At 40.3% G+C, this 21,230-nt stretch overlaps 2 protein-coding genes across 2 annotated transcripts; one reads left to right on the plus strand and one right to left on the minus strand.

Annotated features, from left to right (window-relative positions):
- Positions 1-12,831: 12,831 nt before the first annotated feature.
- LOC146561199 (uncharacterized) lies at positions 12,832-17,924 on the plus strand. Its single transcript, XM_085243237.1, has 7 exons — positions 12,832-13,203; positions 14,444-15,117; positions 15,321-15,366; positions 15,441-15,532; positions 16,317-16,427; positions 17,017-17,293; positions 17,370-17,924. The coding sequence occupies exons 1-7, from the start codon at positions 13,132-13,134 to the stop codon at positions 17,574-17,576; spliced, it is 1,479 nt and encodes a 492-aa protein (XP_085099363.1). The 5' UTR covers positions 12,832-13,131; the 3' UTR covers positions 17,577-17,924.
- Positions 17,925-18,192: 268 nt separating this feature from the next.
- LOC146561200 (G2/M phase-specific E3 ubiquitin-protein ligase-like) lies at positions 18,193-20,979 on the minus strand. The gene is made up of 6 exons (XM_085243238.1): positions 20,898-20,979; positions 20,492-20,745; positions 20,136-20,264; positions 19,934-20,071; positions 19,110-19,212; positions 18,193-18,511 (listed from the first exon to the last, which is right to left on the minus strand). The coding sequence occupies exons 1-6, from the start codon at positions 20,932-20,934 to the stop codon at positions 18,294-18,296; spliced, it is 879 nt and encodes a 292-aa protein (XP_085099364.1). The 5' UTR covers positions 20,935-20,979; the 3' UTR covers positions 18,193-18,293.
- Positions 20,980-21,230: the final 251 nt, after the last annotated feature.

A 21,230-nucleotide genomic window follows, 5' to 3' on the forward strand; every position in this document is an offset into this window, starting at 1 on the left:
GCCCACCCCGATCTCTGAAGTTCCGTACTAGCACCCGACATCCCGGTTGCAGTTCCGCTCCATGAGCCTTCCGATCGTACTGCTTTTTCGCTCTGTTCCTCTCTTTCTGGGCTGTTTCTGATGCCAATCTGTATGCCTCTTGCATCCTCCACTTACGGACGTAATCACTGTGAGAAGTACTCTGGTCACCTGGAACCAGGCCAAACATGATGTCCACTGGTAGGCGGGGGTTTCTGCCATAGAGAAGATAATATGGGGCATATCCTGTTGCTTCACTGCGTGTGCAGTTATACGCATGCACCACTTTGCTCAAGGAGTTTTTCCAGTCCGCCTTGGCTTCCTCTGTCAGGCTCCTCAACATGGAAAGGAGTGTCCGATTAAATCTCTCCACCTGGCCGTTCCCCGCTGCATGGTAAGGTGTTGTGCGTGACCACCAGTTGGCCCTGCTGTCTCTGGTACAGGACTGCACCAAGCCCTTCTTGAGAGGCATCACAGTGCAGCACAAATGGCCTTTCGAAGTCAGGGTATGCCAGGAGTGGTGGACTCAGCAGGTGTTCTATCAGTTGGCATAGCACTGCCTGGTGTTGTTCTGTCCATGTGATTGGCTGGCTTGAGTGGCGTTGGTCTGCTTTTTTCCGCTGTCCTTTGTGCTTTGTTACCGTTGATCTTCTGTCAGTAATCACTTGACTCTTTCCGATCGATAGCAGCTGGTATAGTGGCTTGGCAGTGCGTGAGAAGTTTGGAATGTAGGGGCGGTAGTATGACAGGAAACCTAGCATTTTCCTTAGGTCTCCCACAGTCTCAGGTTTGCGGTTTTTTAGTGCTTGCACTGGTGCCAATTCAGCAGGGTCCATGCAGTAGCCATCTTTGGATACAATTTTTCCCAAGAATTTCACCTTGTCCTTGAACACTTCACACTTTTTGGGGGTTAGCTTCACCCCGTGCTCTTGGTAGCGGCGCAGGACCTCCCTCAGATCACGCAGGTGGTCCTCAAATGATCTGCTGTGGACCAAATTGTCATCCAAATATGGCTGAGATATTTCATCCCTCAAGCCTGCAAGGCACTCTTCCATACTGCGCTGGAACTCTGCTGGAGCCGAGGACAAACCAAAGGGAATCCTTACCCACTCATATAAGCCCCAAGGTGTGATGAAGGCTGTGAGGGGTCTGCTACTCTCCTACAGGAAACCCTGGTGGCACGCCTTGCCCTGGTCCAACACTGAGAACCATGCACTCCCAGTCAGGCTGTTTAGCATGTCTTGAACACGAGGGATGGGGTGACGGTCAGGAATGGATTTCCGGTTTAACTCACGGTAATCCACGCAGAGACGCAGACTTCCATCCTTCTTGCGCACACAGACGATGGGCGATGAGTAGGGGGAACGGGATTTCTGAATCCATCCTCTATTCAACAGGTCCTCCAAATACTCCTTCACCTCCTTGTGGAGTGGCTTGGGGACTGAGGTGTATGTGCGTCTTACTGGGGTTGTGTCATTCAATCTGATCTTTAACTGCAGGGAGGGGATGCATCCCACATCGCTCTCATCTTTTGAAAATGCAGCACACTCATCACGCAGGACTTTTCTCACCTGCTCCTGCTGGTCTGGGGTCAGGTGATCAACTGACACCGGTGGGTCCCATAAATCTTGGCTGCATCTGCCCACCTCTTCATACTCCCCTTTGTGCTGTTCTGGGGCGCTGATGGTGCTCCCTGTGTTTTCACTAGCACACGTCAACTTGCCCATGTTTTCAGCACTTACTGGTCTTACGTCTACTGGGTAAATAGCCTTCACTTGCTGTAGCCGTCCCAACACTGCATGAGGGAGGAGGGTGATGTCATGGCTGCTGCCATTCGTGACTGGAATAACCACCCTGGACCGGGTTCTCCTCTGCAGTCCAATGACAGTTTCATTCAGGTTAACCCCCTCTGGTAGTTTTGAAATGTCCTTTGGTTCGAAAAGAACCTCTTGTTTCAGGGGAAGGGGACCTGTCCTCACACTGCACTTAACCTCCCTGCTTTGTCCCGCTGGAATCACTATCTTTTGCCTCCCAACTTTCACCACACCCTCCTCGTCGCTTTTGTGGCAGCGCTGCACGATGTTAATTAGCACTTCCGCTTTCTTACAATCAATCGAGAAGGCTTCTCTTACCACCGCAGGTGGATGCTGCTCCATTCCATCCTTTACAAAATGCTCAATCACATTATAGCCAATGATAGGTGGCTCTGCTACTCCTGGTTCTTTTGAGACAAGCACGGGGACAACTAGCTCTGGCTGTGGATCTCTAGTTGACCCCAGTCTAAATTTTAGCTCAACCCAACCTGCGAAGGGTATGGGTGTTTGGTTCGCTGCTTTGCCCACCAGAGCCTCATCCTCACCTAGGAGTTCACTTGTGCTTCTCAGTTGGATATGTGGAAAGCAGGACTTCCTCCAGTTCTCATTAATGATAGTCACCTGTGAGCCTGTATCCCACAATGCTTGTGTTTCTACACCTTCAAAGAAACAATCCACCATACACTTCTTCCCGATCAGGGCTCTCAGCTTAGCCTGACAGCGTAGTGAGAGATGACTGGCATACGTGGCACCCACAGTCTCTTTAGCCTTGCCACTCTGCTCTAATTCTGCCTCCAGCCGTCTTATCCGATTCCAAAGCAGTCCATGCAACTTGTCATCTGCTTCAGCATGGATGGGAATTAATGATTTGGGAGGGGCGATGGTCTGGATTCCCACTTGAGTGCTCTCCGATCTTTCTGTTGCCCCCCTTCGCCCTCTACAGCCTCTGGAGAGGTGTCCTGGCTGGCCACACTTGAAGCAGTGTTCACACCCTTCATTGGTTCCCTGCTCCTGGCATGCCTTACATCCCCTCCTCCCACTGGTTCTTAGTGGGCGAGTGGGGTCTTGAGGGGTGGTGATGCTCCTCCTTAATTCAGCCATCTCCTCTCTCAGCAGCCTGACCGCTTCATGCAGCTCTGATTCTCGGGAAGCAGCTACAACAGGTGTTCTGCGGTTCTTGGGTTTCACCACTTCAGCTGATTGCTCTTGAGTCCCCAACCTAGTTTCGGCTACACCCAGACCCAATTGACTGGCTGGCCTTTCCGTCTGGAGTTCATTTACTTTCACAGATTTGCTGCCTGTAGTTTTCTTTTGCTTCAATTGTCTTTCTGATTCAACACTAGCTGCTTCATTCATCTTATCAATGAGGATTTCATCTGTCACCCGAGGGTCATCCAGATAGGGCTTGAGCTGAAACTTGATAGGGTCACTCAGTAGCCCAGTACTGACCGACCTCAAGAATTTCTTCTGGATGAGCTCAGGGCTGTATTGTTCATCGGACCCCGTGTCTTCCGATGCAAGCAGCAGCCTCTCTTTTAACTCAATTGCTCTGAAGAGGAAGTTTTGGGGAGACTCGCGGCTGTCTTGTGTGACGTTCACTAGTCTGTGATACAAATCTGTGGTGCTATCTTCTTTAAAATGCCCCTTTAATATGGCCTTCAATTGGGGGAGGGTGAGGTCACGTTTTATCTCAAGCATGTCTCTAAGACTCAAACCTGGGCTGACAGACTTCACCACAGCCTCTATAACCTCCGCTTCACTGTGTCCTTTGTTCAGACCTCTGTCAATCTGATGCATCAGGTTGGTGTATGAGAGTCTGTCCTTTTGGCCCTTCTCCCCAATTTGACCACAGATTTTGAATTCCCTCCTTATCGTCACTTCCGAAAGGCGGTTGGCTGCGAAAGGAAACACATTTTGTGGGGTGGTTGGTTGATTTGGTGGTGTCCTCTCCACCCTTCCACTCAGCCTCCTAATTTCTTCCTGCAGTGCTTCGCTGTTTCTCTGGAGCTGTGCGTATCTCTCTGCTAAATCAACTTCTTACCTTATTTCCTGAGCCCCCTGTGGCGAGCTCGTTGGATTTGATCCACTTTCTGTGCTTCTGGAGCTCCCTATCGCTGGGTCGACACTTTCTAACATTTTCTTTAGATAGCAGAGTGCAACATCCTGCTCTTCATCATTAATAACCTTGTCCATCGATTCTGTAATAAATTTTATTAACGCTCGTCTTGTTGTGACATTTCCACTAGGGATTTTAGCTTCAGCACATACCCCTTTGAGTTGGTCGAGTTGTAGGTTCCAGAGTGTCTGGGACACAGTCTCTGCCAGCTCCTCGAGGTCCATCGTGGTTGCTGTAGCCCTTCCTTATTTTCATCACGCTGGACACGGCGTTAATAATCCCAGCGGTGCCTCCAATATTTGTTGCACACTTGGACAAATGACACTTCCAGGCGTGCATGAGTTCAGAATCGTTCTCTTTACTTGCTCATTTGCAACTGCAAATACAAAACACAAGCACTTCAGTTCAGCGTAACTGCGCTCTGCAGGCTATCTGTGCAGTAGAACACACAGGACCATTTTACATATAACTACTGAACACGTGTTAACAAAGTACTCATTTACTCAGTATTTTCCCACCAATGTTCATATTACAATATTCTGCACACTCATATGCTCCTCCAACTAGTATTGTTGCGCATGGAGACTACCCTCTCGATCCCCTCATTACATCATTTGCGATGTGACATCCCGTTTAACACCAGTTCAGGTACATCATGTAAATCACAAACTCCGACATTAGCGTTGTGTTCCATTAATGACAGTACCTTACTCTAATACATTTCTCATACGTCAACATCATTCCGTTTATCAACACATAACTTGTGCTCACCTGCAAATACAAAACACAAGCACTTCAGTTCAGCGTAGCTGCGCTCTGCAGGCTATCTGTGCAGTAGAACACACAGGACCCCAAGGCTGCCTGATTCAGTGCCTGCGTGAGCCCAAAGCTGCCCGATTCAGTGCCTGCGTGGGCACCACCCGTGGGAATCATCATTGATCAGAGTATCCTAGCTATATTGCCAGTTATCACAGTATGTGTCAGAAATAGTAATACAGAACTGAACGCATAACATAACAATGATAAGAATGCATGAGATTATGGAGGGGGGGGGGCAATATCTATTACAATACTTCCATCTGTGCCCACCCATTACATGAGTCCCACACAAGCAACGGGCAAAAACTGTAAATGAGGCTGTAACCGATCCCCCCTCTCTTCTTTCATTATTCTTTCAGTATCCAAAAGTCTCAACTAGCAATTTAATAACCTGCACAGTTCTTCAGTTTGACTGTTAAAAGTTTTTGTTTTTTTAGAATATGGGACTGCTTTTAGGTTATAGAGGATGAAACCCCGTCTTTTCTCAGTGTAAAATAAAAAGGCTCTGTTTAATATCTGTTTGGTGCTATTGAGTGTAAATTAAAAACAACAACAAAAAGGCTTTAACATTAATTTTTTCTAAGCAACTTGGTACATTCTAGTGTTTCTCAAGTTTATGTGAAAAGCTGAAAAAAGACAAGCAGCCAACTCTGAGGTTGGGAAATCAAACTAAGCCAAGGTGCCAAAAACTGCAGTTTCTAACACAACTACTAGAGTCTGGTTTGAAAATCAAGTTCATCCCCACTCCACTCCCATTATCGTAGCAGAAATTACATAACCTACCCATTAAAAAAAACAAGCAAAAAACCCAAACAAAAACAAAGCAAACCCCCCCCCCCCCCCCCCCCCCCCCCCCACCGCAACACAAAATATATTTACATCCTGGAACAAAAAACCTCCTCTGCCTCCTCTGCCTCCTCAAATTAGTCAGTGGAAGAATCAGATGCTAGCTAAACATTCCGGATTTGCTTTTCTTCAGTTCTCAGATTTCCACTAAACCTAGCTAGCTGCACTAGCTGACATAACCCCAGAGCCATGTACTACAAAGCAGGATTTGAACCTATCCAAGTAACTTCAGCGTTAACCCTGGGTTATCAATAGAGGTGGGCAGATCAATCCAAATATCAATTTTATTGAAACCAATACTGGTATCAGTGTCAAATCGATACAAACGCAACTGGATCGATACTTTGTTTCTGTCCTCAAAGTCTAGTATGTGAAGAGGGGGGGCTGGAGCTTATCACACCTGTCTTAGGGCGAGAGGCAGACTGGTCACCAGAAGGGCTAACACAGAGAGACAGCCAATTATTCACACTCACATTCACACCTATGGGCAATTTAGAACCACCAGTAAACCTAAACCCACTGTCTCCCACTGAACTGTGTTAATTAAATATTGTGGCAGTTAAAACCACAACACTATTGTGTTGGTGTTCATTAAAATGTGTTCAAAATTTACCAAATGTACAATGATTCACACACTGCTCTCCCCTACATAAGCTCCCTTTACAGGTTAAAAGTATCTGTATCAGTAGTAGTATTAGCAATATTGCACACAGTTTACTTGGTATCGATCGATACCAGAATTTGCAGTATCACACACCACTAGTTTTCAGTGTTACAAAGGTGCCTCTCTTCTTTTGGAGAGTGCATTGCCATGGTTACGCTGCAGCCCTTTATCTGTTCAGAGTGAATTATGTTTGATATTAAAGATTTTTTCCCCCTCTGGTTGAATGGAAACTATTTTATACAAACGTTGTTGTTCTATATGTCTTAGTATATGATCTTAAAACAGAACACCTATCTATACTAGTTGGATATGACTTGTTAGAAGAATTTATACTTTTAGACTACACTGCTATTCCTGCCACACACCCATGCTGCTGCTTTGGAAACTGTTGCTTTCATTGTCTTTGTGACCCTCCGTGTGTAACCGCTTCATATTTTTCTCATATTATAATTTTGTCTTCTTTTGTAAAATCAGTCGCTCTGGTTCCAATAGATTTATCTATTAACTCTGGCCTGATCCAACCAACGCCACCCCTTTTATGTGCATGAGCTCATTGCTAGATTGAGTTATTAAGTTGATAACCACCTTCGTGTTACCACTTTGCCTGTTTGCCACTGTTTGGGTACGTGAAGCCAGATCAGCAAAGAGATCCTGGGTATGTTAAATTTGCTTCATAGAGCACAACTCATATTAGTCTTAAAAAAACAAAATTGAAAATAAGCTGATAGACAAGTTGCAAAATTTCAGGCTTCAAAGGGCAGTACAGTAACCAGCTGCTATTATCACATCGCAGAGGCTTCACTGTCTATTTTCTATGGCGTGTAAAGTCTTTGTGATTGGATTTAGAAATGTAGCCTGTCAGTGCAAAATCCAGATTCAACGCAATCCTACCATGTCCCATCGTATTCAGTCGTTCTTTTTCATATATATAAATCTAAATTTGTGTACAAAACTGGCTTCTTGCAATAAAAGCACACAAATATCTGACTTAGTTATCAGAAATAATAATTTTCATGCACATTAGTTATTTATTTGGACCCACTAGTTAGTGTTTTTTCTAATTTGACAACAGACAAAACTGACAAAACTGACTGCAGCTAAACCCTTCATCACAAACAACAGCACTGCTATAGCAAAAATGAAGGAAAAGCTGAGTTATATACCAGCAGTGTACTGCAGCAACTTAGCAGATACCCTCACTCCCCTGACAAATCTGACTGAGTGACAGAATTGCTACTGGCAAGTAACAAACAGGCAGTTATTACACATTTTCTGATACAGAAACCTGCCACTCCCAAAGAATCGTTACTCTATGCCATCCTATCATATTCTAAAATAACCCATTTAATCTTATTCTACAAGTCCCTTCCTCTCTATCTTAATGTAAAAAGCCCAAGCAATATATTCAGTAACAATAATCTCAATATCTGATGCAATACAGCAATAATAGAGCCTTCTCCCCTTCCTCCTCCTCATCTCCATTCACTAAAGATTCTCTAACTTTTGATGGCAGTCATGAGTAGTGAGACTTTGAACTATTTGGATACAGCAAGCAACAAAAGCATAATCTCCACCTCTCTATTCTAGCCTGGTGATGCTGTTGGTATGTCTTTCCATCTGATTGTAATGCAGTCCACCTCCAGCTGTAAAATTTGCCACAGGAGTGAATAGATATGACCCGATTACATTATTGTTGTCCCCGTGTGGGAGGGAAAGAGAGGCTCTTGCTTACATGGTCCCTTGACAGCCCGATTGCGTCCTGAACACTATAGACTTTGGAAAATTTAACAGACGGCTGTGTCTACATTAGAGATTAGCTTTGAATGGCCAGATAACAGAGGCATTGTCTTCTTGCAAGTGTTTAGAGAAGAACATATTTGTGTCCCATTAATCCTTTTAGGAATAAGATCAGTGAAATAATCTTGATTAAGTAGTTTTTAATCTGTTAAACTATTCAAACAAACATGTTATAGACTGCTCCTATTATTCTGCATAGATTGCAGAAGTTTGGATGTGAACTTCACTCCGATATGACTTTTTCACATTTTTCACAAAGATTCACTCTTTGAAATTCTGCACGTCATATTTAGAGGTTTCCACAAAATGTTTCACAGCAGCATATAAAAGAAGCTGATTCAACAGTAGCACAGGGTTGCAATAAAAAAAAGCCATCTCCGAAACATTGAATAGAAAAGAAGGTGGGCAAAAGAATAGATGCTTGACAAAGAAGGACAAAAAGACTCTTTGTTTGACACCCTTGAAAGTCAGCATTAAGGTGTTGTGCCTTTGCTGACGCTTCTTTACAGGTACCATTTATTTTATCTCTTAGCTTTTTCTTCAGTTTTAACACATTGATGTACCTCTTGCTCACTTCTCTTTTTGTTTTGGTTGTTCAGTGTGTGTTCTTGCGTGAAGGGACTATTAAAATTGTATCTTCTTTGTCAATTTTGAAATACCTTAAAAGAAAGCTCTCTTTTCCAGGCCACATTAAGACTCTAAAACTGACAAAGGCTGATACATCATTAATTAAAAATGTTGCTTCTTTAATCATCACAAATGTTTTCACCAGCGCTTACATAATTGGAAAAGATTTTAATGATTAATCAACCTTTGCGAACATAAACATGCATTAGCCAGAGTTAAAAACAAAGTGGGCCTCTGTAGTGCTTCCTACATTGACAATCATATTAAAAAGTTGCTAATCATTTATGTCTTTGTTAATCATTAATTTAACTTTAATTTAATCAAAAATAATTCCTTCATTTTCATCAGGTATTCATTCACATTAGGTAAACAATGAAGGATGCCATGCATTTGAAAAGACTGTGGAGTCTCCTCAAAAAACTGGAAAACACACTTAGGCAAGAACTGATGTCTCCGTCAAATAATTTGGTGTGTCGTAGTAACAGGTGAATGAACTTTTTTTAAAAAAATTATTTGAATATATATGAGTGCTTGTGTATAAATACACAAACCATACAGATATGCTTTCAATTGTGTAATTTAAGTGATCTAGGTAGCTCTGTTTTGGAAGTTCAGTTAAAGCTAGAAATGTGTTTTGGAGTTTGTACGTACTTTGGCGTTTGTACATGCTTTGGAGTTTGTACGTGGGGCGATCGTGGCTCAAGAGTTGGCAGTTCGTCTTATAATTGGAAGGTTGCCGGTTCGAGCCCCGGCTTGGACAGTCTCGGTCGTTGTGTCCTTGGGCAAGACACTTCACCCGTTGTCTACTGGTGGTGGTCAGAGGGCCCGGTGGCGCCAGTGTCTGGCAGCCTCGCCTCTGTCAGTGTGCCCCAGGGTGGCTGTGGCTACAGTGTAGCTTGTTTGAATGGATGGATGACAGGTTGTGTAAAGCGCTTTGGGGTCCTTAGGGACGAGAAAAGTGCTATACAAATACAGGCCATTTACCATTTTTTGGAGTTTGTATGTGCTTTTTGGAGTTTGTGCGTGCTTTGGAGTTTGTACGTGCTTTTTGGAGTTTGTACGTGCTTTGTCTCTAGGGGCCACCACATATATTTATATATAAACATATATAAATAAACCACTTTTTTTTACATTAGTAATTCCTTTTGTGCATAATTTTATATTATTGTTAATAATAAATAAATTAAAGCAACAAAACAACCTGAAGAGCTGGTTCGGAGCCGAAAGAGCCGGCTCTTTTTAGTGAGCCGAGCCGAAAGAGCCGGTTCTCTAAAAAGAGCCGGAAATCCCATCACTAATAAGAAGTCTATTTATACAGTTAGATGTAGTAGAGAGAATAAGACTGCTAGGCTGAATGGCGGGGCTCTCTCCTTAGATAGTCCATGGGGAAAGAGCCACAGACTAGAGAATTATCCTGGTATGATTACTGTTCAGGGGAAAGAAGCCAGCAACAGAATGAGTTTGAGCAGTTGGGAGGTTACTGACATAAAGTTGAAGATTAGTGGTTGAGACTCGGAGTGTAGCGAGCTGAAGGGTGCAAAGAAACTTGAAGACTGTTGGCTGAAGAAACACCAGGGCAAAATGTAACAAAGCTCAGCCAGTGCAGGAGCAGCTCAGCGGTGGCAGCAGGCAACAGTTGGCTGATTCTACAATCTGGCTGTGCAGTGGCGCAAAAGAGTGGTATATAAGGCTGGAGCTGCAGCAGGTGATTGGATAATTAGAACCCCTGAAGCCCCTCCTGTATTATAACAGACAGAGAAAGGGGAGGAGGGGAGTGGATAAGAGATGTCCACAGTAGGAGGAGGCAAACAAACAAAAAAACCCAGAAACAATTATTTTATTTTATTTTATGATGTACGAGAAGTTAGAGTTGAAATTCTCACTCTGACTATTGTGTTTCACAGCTTCACCTCTTTATTATCGGCCTATTGCTTTAGTCTTCAATTTTCACATACCGTACACGAATGGATGTACGCACACATATACTACACATAAACTGACTTTTGGGTTTTTCAAAAATACTCAACAAAACTGTGAATGAAAGGCTCTAAACATGAAGTTTAGGAACAGTCTCATTTAACACAGAACATGTACTGTATCCCATATGTATTATGGATTACAGTAGGTGGAGTTTTAAGTAGGTTATTGCTGCTAGACAGACAGGTGTCAGACAGTGAGATCCAGTAGTGAGCACAGACCTGTGACTAATGGCGCCATGTGGTTCTATAATTGCTTTCTGGACCATATACTAGAGATGGACCGATCCGATATTACGTATCGGTATCGATATGTAATATGACCTAAATTACTGGATCGGATATCGGAGAAAAATAAAAAATGTAATCCGATCCATTAAACTTGAGTATGAACTTATACAAAATGCAGCAAGATATTAAAAAAAAAAAAAACAGTTTTGTTGATTAAAAACCACTATATCGGATTCATATCGGTATCGGCAGATATCCAAATTTATGATATCGGTATCGGACATAAAAAAGTGGTATCATGCCATCTCTACCATATACTATACTTTTTGTTCACCGTTTTTGAATTAGCCATTATGGTTATTTTAATAGCTGCATCTTTAATGAGCTGTCAGAAACTTCAGTTAAAATTTTGCATTTCACCTGATCATTTTAAAAGACAAATTTTCTTAACATGAAACTTTTTGCTAGGTCAGACCTGCTGTATTTTTTTGGAAATTCAAAATTCTGTGTTTAGCAGTGACTCAAACAAAACTGCATCTTAGATACAGATTTTGGTGACCATTGTATGTTTGTACTGGTAATATACGTTGACTGTGACATGTGAAACAAACACAAATGGACAATATAACATTGCATTTGCAGGTACTGAAAAAAAGAGCATGTTGGTTTTACTTAATTCAATAGCGGAAATTGGTTGCGCACAATTGTTTTGCTTTGGCAGAAACTTAAACAACTGAGTTAAATCAACACAACTTATTCATGTTCAATAAACCTGTGAATTTTGTGATGATAAACCGTGATTGAAACATGTCTAAATGAAGTAAAGTGAGCTCTTGGAATATTTTAATCCTCCACAATTTTGTCATGTTATTCCAACACTGTTCAATAACTTTTACCCCAATACAACTTGGTCACATAAATACTACATGTTGTCTTCATATTATAAATGTTTAACGAAGTCTAGAGTGTAGTTAATATAAAATTTGTCCTTGAATTCCATACAGATCCAACATGATTTAATTACTTGAAATTATTTTATTCAAATTAGAAGTTAGACTTTTTAAAATGTAACAACCACCCAATTTCCTACAATCAGTATACCAAAAAAAGTGTCTGTTTGACTTGACTGAGATGGATGCCTTCCTCAAACCACGATCCAAAGTGTGCGAGACAAAAACATGTGCGGCTAGTTTGCACTGGGTTCTCTCTTGGTATTCTGGTTTCTTCCCACAGTTAAAAAGTCATGCAGTTGTTAGTTAGGTTAATTGGTAATTCTAAATTACCTGTCAATGTAAGTGCAAATGGTTGTTTGTGATAGATTTGTGAGCTGACCAGGGTGTACCCTGCCTTATAACCTATCACTTCAGGGTTATTTCCCAGCCCCCCCTGCAACCAGGATAAAGATTGGAGGATGCTAGTTGTTGTAGATCCATTCACTGTTTATGGTAACCAGACTCTAGACTTTGTTGAACATTATGCAATATGAAGACAACATGTAATATTTAAGTGACCAAGTACTATTGGGGTAAAAGTTATTGCATAATGTTGGAATAAAATGACAAAATTGTGAAGGATTAAGATATTCCAAGAGCTCAACTTACTAAACATCTAAACATGTTTCAATCGTATGGAAGAAATATAGTGTCATCAGAATTCAAGTATTTTTAGACATTGAATTTATGACACTGAATTTTTATCCTCCAAATTTCCCTGCAAAAATATTCACCTGCAAAAATTCACCTGAAAAAAATTCACCTGCAAAAATTCACCTGAAAAAAATTCACCTGCAAAAATTCACCTGAAAAAAATTCACCTGAAAAAAATTCACCTGCAAAAATTCACCTGAAAAAAATTCATCTGCAAAAATTCACCTGAAAAAAATTCACCTGCAAAAATTCGCCTGCAAAAATTCGCCTGCAAAAATTCAACTGCAAAAGTGATGAACTTTAATGACCCAAGCCAGAGCAATCAGCACCAGATCGAGTCGAGTGGCTCTCAGCCAATTAAATTACGCTGTTTGATCACATGACACCGTTAGCCAGCAGTGTGTCTCCTAAAAGAGAGCTGTTTAAAGGTGAGTGATTAAGTTTTTCTCCTAAATAGAGATCATTACAGAATGCCTAGTCCTACTTAAAATCCCATTTATTTTTATTATTTTTTTTTATCATCTACTCGAACTAAGGAAAACGTTTGACTAACTCAAAGACAATTTCCACGCCTCCCATGCCTGTCTGCAGAAGGCGTTTTGAATTTAGGAGCGCCAAGATGGCAGCGGCAAACCCTGGCGGCTCTTCGGTGAGTATATATATTTTTTTATCTTCAAGTTTGTCTTTTGAAACCTTAATTTTATTTAAATCCGTTGCTCACGTATAAAGTACACAGACGGGGTCTTTGCTCAACTCGTCTGAGGCGTGTCTCACTAAGCGCTACATGCTAGCATCCTGCTAACCGAGCTACCCTTTACATGCTGTGCTTTAGAAAATAGGATACTCGTTAAAAAAATACTCCGCAGATATTGATAGATAGACGAACACTGCAAATATAATGTTGGAAACGAGAACGGCCTTTGGTGAAGGGGTAAAATACACCATGAATAAAGCCATAGAGTGAATGGCTGCCATGGTTGCAGAACGGCCTGATTTAATGACAAGAATGGGGAAGAGTGAGGTGAAGTGAACCAAAGCCACAAAACACGGTCAGACAAGGCGGCAAAAGGGCAGTGATCTGTCCGTCAGTATGAAGTTGGTGTGTGCTTTGGTGAACAAAAACTCCAGACCGGTAGCAGGAAGATGGGAGACTCGTGTTTCACTGGAATAGTGGTGAATTAAAACATCCTTTGTTGGGGACATTTCGGTGTAAATGCATCCATACACGCAAGACAGAGGCAGACCAGACAGTGAAGAAAACAAGGCAAACATTAGAAATATTAAAACGGAAATATAGGATTGAGTTGAGGTCCTTGCAGGCTACCCACAATTTCCCCAAACTGAGCCACCCATTAAGAAATTCATTCTCACTGTTTCATAAACCAAAGGGATTAAATTTGACAATATCAAATTTAATTTTCTGATCTTTTCATAAATGAAACACGCTGCCAGGCAATCTGTTTTCATTTTTTTTCATCCATTCAGAGTATTCGTTGGGAACACTGAACTCAATAATCAGTTCCAGCTTTCTTCATTAAGTTTTGGTTTGGCTTTGTTCTCAAAAACATTTAAATAAAACAGATAAAATAGAAAATAAAGCTTTTTCTCTTGCGAGCTCAATTTTTAAATATACTGTGCTATTAAAACAAAAGATGTAAGAAAAGAATAAATAAAATCCTAACCAGAAAATCAAAATGCTGCAACAAATGGCATGAATTAAAAAATAAACTTTTTTGAAAGAACCATAAGGAAATATGATAAAATAAACATTGGAATCTTATAGCCTAAGAATATTCAGTTAACTAGGTAACTAACCTTGTGTTTTTAACTCACTTTTTGTTGGTGATTTAAAAATTACAAAAATAATTCTACTTTTTCCTCTCCTTTAGGATCTTCTCCTACATCATATTCTTCTGAGACTGCGTTCACGTTTAGAACATTGTCTTGAACACCTTCCCCTGGATCTGGACTTTTTAGATTTCATTTGCACCCAGGAACTAGTTTTTCTACAAGCTTTGTCTGGTCAAGTTCAGGTTTGCCCTGTCCTCTTAGATGCATTATGTAGTTTACATACTCTGATAAACAGAGAAAAGGATAAAATGAATCTACATAGTGCTGTCATTCAGTTTGAGTGGGGACCTACTGGGCGACTAAGAATGGCTCTTTCCCCCCATCATCTTAACAGCCTTCTGGAACTGAACTTGTCCATCCCAGCCATTGCTAAAATTTTGGGAATGTCAAGAAGCACAATATTCAGACGCATGAATGAGTTCAATCTTTCAGTCAAAGCACTCTATAGCAGCCTGTCAGATGAAGAGTTGGACCAATGCATTACAGACATAAAATCCAGGCAGCCTCACGCTGGATACCGGATGGTGAAAGCACTTCTTCAGGCCAGAGGACACAGAGTCCAGTACCAAAGGGTTAGAAGTTCTATGCACCATGTTGACACAGCTGGTGTTGTGTCAAGGATGTTTTCCTTGGGATGCATTGCTCGACGTGCTTATTCCGTCCCAGGACCACAGTCTATGATGCATATTGACACAAATCACAAACTGATACGGTAAATTATTTGATCTTTTGAAGTGAAAGATATTCCTGAGAATTTTTTCATCTGCAAATGTTCAGAACTGTATTTTGTTATCTTACTCGTTACTATATTTGCATCTGGACATACATAAATTACATCTTGCATTGCTTACATTTAAACACTTCAAAGTGATAATTCCAAAATTGATAAAAAAAAATTTTGTTTTCCCCATTCAGCTATAACATTGTGATCTTTGGAGGTATTGATGGCTTTTCTCGTAAGGTAAGTTTAGTTTAGTAAGTAAATCAAATGTAATATTTACATGGAAGTTTCCCATTGTTCTTTTTCCTATAAAGATTATGTATCTCGGTGCTGCTTCCAACAATCTGGCATCAACAACACTGGCATTCTTCCGAAAATCAATCGAGAAGTTTGGTTTTCCTCTCAGGTAATAAGTGATGCATTTTATTATGGGTTAGGTATTATCTTACATACCTTTTGTAAGACTACATTTGGATATTTCATTAAAAGTTGTTTAAGATGATTCTAACTTGCCTCAATATATATATCTCTAATTTCAAAGGATTGTTATGGTGACTTGGGGATATTTAAGAATAAAAAAAAATTAATTCAACACCTTTACCAAACACTGCTGTTATGTAATTGGATACAAGGGGTGAGATAGTAATATTTTGCCTCCTTGGCTGTAACTCCCTGACATTACAAGGGTAATCATTTTATGATGTCGGGTTCAGTGTTACACCATGATTTCAAATTCAATATCATCATCAATAAGAATTAGTATTATCATTTCAGAATTGTAGGTAACCACTTTTAAATGCCATAGACTACTTATTTGTTTAATTTGATGTAAATATTTTTGCAAAAATATTCTAAAAATTGTCTCCTTACACAGATCATAATGATACAAGATGGCACTTGCGTAATTTTCAACAAATACAATAAATCTAAGTAATTACTACTAACCTGTGAAATCCTGAAAAATGTTTTAACAGCTGTGTTAAATTACACTTCATACTGACACATGCTGGAAAGTGCATTCATGAGACAATTTTTCTGATGCATTCAAGAGCAGTAGCAATGAAAGATTTTAAGGATTCTTTTACAATTTGTTTTTCAAACTTTGCTTAAGGCATATACTGTTCTTTATTATCAGATCAAATTTTTTTTTAAAGCTTCGAATGTTTTGGGGTACGATTCTTTGTTTTCAGGGTTCGTGGCAACCACGGAGGGGAAAATGTGGAGGTTGCACGGCTGATGTTTACTGTTCGTGGCACAGGAAGAGGCAGTTTCATTTCAGGAAAGAGTGTGCACAATCAAAGGTTTGTTCTCATAAAATACTGTCCACCTCAAATGTTCCTGACATAAGATGGAAGGTGTTGCATCTTTATTTCCATTAATTAAAAATACATACATTTAAAGGGTATAGTTTTATGAAAGTTTTACAGTAAAATGTCTTTAGAAAACAGTGCCCTATCCAGCATGATACACTTTGTGATATGTATCAGGTGTTCCTTTTTTTTTTGGCAGTTTTTGTTGTTTTTTCTTTCAATTTCCATTACTTACCCCTCAAGGAAGAAAATATTGGACAGGTCCAGCAAACCCCAAAGAGCCTTCAGGAATGTGCCCTATTTTTTTAGTTATTCACGCACCTTTTCCAGTCTGTTCCTTCCTTCCATGAATGTTCATTCTGTGTTAATGGTCTGGTTGTCATCTCATGTTGCCACTGATCATTACAACCCTTTTGGCACCTTTTAAGTGATATGCCTGGGTCCTTCCTACATGCCCTGGTAATGTATTATTACTGTTGTCATGCACACATTTCATGTCGGGTTAGAAACAAGCAGGGAATTTCTCATACACACCAAGAAAAGCCATACCTAATTAAATATTTTTTATATATTATTTCAGAATAGAGCGACTGTGGAGAGACCTCTGGGTGGCCGTTACATGCATTTACTACGATGTTCTTCACAACCTTGAGGAAGAGGGCCTTCTTGACATTTCAAATGTTGCACACCTCTTTTGCTGTCATTACGTCTTTCTTCCTCGACTGGAGGATGATTTGAATACATTTTGCAGTGGATGGGACAACCATCCACTGCGAACAGAAAACAACATGAGTCCCAACCAGCTGTGGGAGTTGGGTCACAGATATCACCCTGTTCCTGTTCCAGAAAACACACAGGTAAAGGTGCACATTTTTAGTACTCATTGATTCCTATATACAATTATTCTTTCCTAATTTTGCTTGTTCGTTGCAGGGCTTCCAGATTCCAGACATTGACTGGGAGGACAGTGGCCTATCTTGCCATAACCATTCAAGCATTGTTGTTCCGAACACTGACTGTCCATTGACAGAAGAACAAATGACAACTTTACAGGGCGTTGTTAATCCAAGAGCGGCATCCCAGTCCTTTGGTGCGGACATCTACATTATGGCTGTTCAGTTTTGTCAGCAATTCATTTAGAATAGGAAAGCTACATACAGTTGCAGGAAAGTTTGTGAATCTTGTTGAATTTCATTAATTTCTGCACAATTTGGTCATGAAATGTAATCGGATCTTCATCACGGGCATCTGGACAATCAGTCTGCTTAAACTAAACCAACTCAAAGAATTTTCATGGTGTTTTCATTAACATAATTGTGTATAAGCAGTTCTGATTATTGTGACTTTGGTCATGAAATGGGATCTGATCTTCAAATTGTGCTGAAATCTATGAGATTACACAGGGTTCACCAACTGTTTGAAGCTATAAACTTTGCTATAAGTAGGAATTTTTAGTAAAGCTTCGTAATGTAAATACTGAAGAATTAGGAGAGGGAACTTAAAAATATAGATTCACTCAGAAAACTAAATAGAAACTGCTTGTCAGTTTGAATGTTATGTTGTAAAGCAATATTTGACTGAAGGCTGATGGTTGGAATGTTTCAAAATTAAAACAACAATGTAAGTCAATCTTGTCCTTTTATTTTGATCAAGATGCATGCAAGATGTCATTGACAAGGTAAACTTTCAAGACATTAACAGTTTTAAAAACTACTTAAAGGCATTTTCAACCGAGAACTGAACCAATGTTGCCTGCACAGAGTAAATGGCATCAGAGAGGCCCAGTAGATGTGAACATTTATATTCCAAATCTTAAACAGAGACTTGTACAACACTACCTTGCATTATGGGAATGACTCAAATGAGTCCAAACCCTGAGTGGCAGGTTTCAGAGCAGGCAATGAGGTCTTCCTTAAAAGTTAAATAGTCCTTGTAGTGGTATGGAATGCGCAAGGTCTCATAGCAGGTGGCAGCAGTTGGATGTCTGCCATCCACTAGCTCCACTGTGAGACTTTTTGGCACAATCTCCCATCCAGTCCAGAATTTTAGGACATTTTTCAGCTCACTTGGTGTTGCTGTGAAGAAAAAAATGAGGTTTAACAACCTTGAAAAAAATCCAACCAATATATTTTTAACATTGCAATAATATTGGTATTCTACGGAGCCCCGCAGGGGACACGGGAGAAAAAAAAATTAAGACGGACTTTTGCGAGATCTCGCAAAACAAACTCGGGATCTCGCAAATGTTTTAGCCGCATTCTTCAGAGGCCGCCAGCTCGAAGCCGACCGGGAGGTCGAGGCACGATGTGCCGGGAAAGCGGTGTTCCTCCCGGCTGTAGTAGGTCTCGACCTCCCGTTAGCTTCGAGCTAGTGGGTGTCACATCTCCAAAAGCGTCGGAGCACTTTTGCAAATATGTGATGTCTTGTAAACCGAGCAGGTATCTGACATTTACACCACTACATTCACGCCTCAAAATATCTTAAAGGTGTATTTTGTGACCCAGAAAGAGTAATATTACAACTAAGTAGCTGCCGCCATTGTTGGAATTCAACTTTTGCGAGATCCCGAGTTTGTTTTGCGAGATCTCGCAAAAGTCCGTCTTAATTTTTTTCCCCTCCCATGTCCCCTGCGGGGCTCCGTAGTATTCCCCTCCTGCAAAATGGCAAACCTACCATTTAGAATAAAATGCCTCATGTAGCCTGTGATTCGGCATTTATTTTCAAGAGGACAGTCATCATCTTCATCTTCTGGCCACACGATCCGCTGAAGAAGGACCTGTAACAGAACAAAGTATACCCTTAAAAATACTGCTGCACATTTTTCAGATTTCCATGGATTTTGTCTGTTCTTGTTTTGGGTAGTTCCCTTCCCTATAGCCATATTTCACCTGTTCTTAGCTCACTATCACCCACTTAGCCTTATGGTCCATGACTTGATTTCTTGAATAAATTTCTATAATAATCCATGTTTTGTGCTTTTTGTGTTCACTTGGATCCCCAAACCTCTACATAGTTTTGACTGTATCTTAAAAGAAGAAACTGTCTCAAACAAAAAATGAAAATAGAAATCAATTTTTTTTTTCAAATTCAAACAACATTAATGGCTAAATATATAATTAGAAAATGTGTATTACCAAATAATTACTAATGTATTTTAGTCATGTCTTTTTCAAATCTACAAAATCGTTTTCTATATGTAAATCAGGCTTTGAGCAGTTTTATTTTTACAGGACTAAAGAAAAACTGCTGTAAAGATGTATGGTCCACAAGAATATGTTCATTTTTAGTATTTGTGCATTTTATTTGTAAAAATGAATACAGCTTTGTTATGGTAAGTTTATTATTTGATACATAATTCTTGGTAAATGCCAAATTAAAATTGCAATTTTTTCACTTTGTAGAATGACTCAAGTCTTCATAGTTTGCTTTGGACTACATTTTCTACAACACAGTAAAATGTTATTAATGAATACAGTATTTAGGAACACAAAATTTACCTCAGGATTCACAGCAGCCAACTCTTGTGGAAAGAGTAAGGGCACCGTGTCAGGTCGCTGGGTCAGCAGGGTCCACATATGGGTTTCTTTAAGTCCCCTTCTCAGCTGTTTTATCGACCTCGTCACTCTTCCAATGACCTAAGGAAAAACGTTAACTAAACAGTAACACAGAAATATTTTACTTACTTTTCAATTTACTCACAGAATGGAGTAATAATTTCTCAAACAGCCATCTCCTGTTGTTCTCTGTCAAGGGGGGGAGGTCCCATGCATATGCCAGATCCTGAACACGTTTTCTCTCTTCATCCGACAGCTTGGATTGCCCTTCAAGCTGTAACCCATAAGACAGTAATTCAGACAGAAACAAGAACTATAAATTCCTAATTCCTCATACATAAAAAAAAAAAAAAAAAAAGACAAGTTAAAAGTCTCAGACCATGTCTCAATGGCAGAGTTTTTGATCTAGAACAATTTTAAAGGATTAGTCTAGGTTAGACATGTTTATAACTCACACGGGGCAATGTATAAACGTTCCCTCATTTAAACATAAAAACCTACAAGCTGAATTGTCCCTCTCAGGTCTAGATCTGGACAGTCCTCGGGTGTAACGGTGGCAGTTTCAGGACTACCACCAAGTAGGACATGCACAACGGCTGGGCTAAGTCCAGATAGGCATGGGCCTCCATGAAGAAAGGAGTGCCCTACCATCCTCCCTGCCATAAGGAACATATCACTCTCCACAAGAAAGTGAGCTGCTGATGGTATGTAATGGCCTGGCTCTCCCTCAAAAAGTGGAGTAACATTAGAGTTTGCTATGAGATAAATGAAAAGAAAGAAAAAAAAAAAGAAGATTACTTACACACAATACAGAGGTTTTCACAAAATAAAGAGACAATTAACTTGTGAAAAGTTATACAATATAATGATCATCAAACATAGGTACGGTCAACCAAAACAAACTAACCAAAATTGATGCAAAAACCAGACATCAGCTTCTCCATGCATGTTGATAAGAAAAAACGTATTACTCCTTGTCCGATAGCTGTATCCCCGGTTAGATCACCAAAATAAAATAATGAATACAAATAATTCTTTCAAGATATATTTATGTATCATTTTCAGAAAATTTACCCTCAAGCCTGCACTCCAAGGGACGTGCCCATTCAACATTGGGTCTCTTGTAGAATGAGATGAGGGCCATGTCCTGATCAGCTACACTTTGTCTGATGTCCATTGTGAGACGTAATGGGCTCTCCATTTCATGCATGTCCAAAGCATTCTTTGCACATTCATATTT

Source organism: Mchenga conophoros, linkage group LG13 (genome assembly GCF_057382185.1).
Source record: "Mchenga conophoros isolate Kocher_MC1m ecotype Shallow Benthic linkage group LG13, M_conophoros_male_GT1.1, whole genome shotgun sequence".
NCBI lineage: Eukaryota > Metazoa > Chordata > Actinopteri > Cichliformes > Cichlidae > Mchenga > Mchenga conophoros.

Excerpts from the sequence above, each read along its gene's own strand:
- LOC146561199 (XM_085243237.1), top strand. The coding sequence starts at position 13,132 with ATGCCTGTCTGCAGAAGGCGTTTTGAATTTAGGAGCGCCAAGATGGCA. Across the intron at positions 13,204-14,443 it reads CAAACCCTGGCGGCTCTTCG|GATCTTCTCCTACATCATAT; the intron begins GTGAGTATATAT and ends CCTCTCCTTTAG. Across the intron at positions 15,367-15,440 it reads TTGATGGCTTTTCTCGTAAG|ATTATGTATCTCGGTGCTGC; the intron begins GTAAGTTTAGTT and ends TTTCCTATAAAG.
- LOC146561200 (XM_085243238.1), bottom strand. The coding sequence starts at position 20,934 with ATGGAGAAGCTGATGTCTGGTTTTTGCATCAATTTTG. Across the intron at positions 20,265-20,491 it reads TGAGAGGGACAATTCAGCTT|CTTGAAGGGCAATCCAAGCT; the intron begins GTAGGTTTTTAT and ends TATGGGTTACAG. Across the intron at positions 20,072-20,135 it reads AGAAATTATTACTCCATTCT|GTCATTGGAAGAGTGACGAG; the intron begins GTGAGTAAATTG and ends GTTTTTCCTTAG.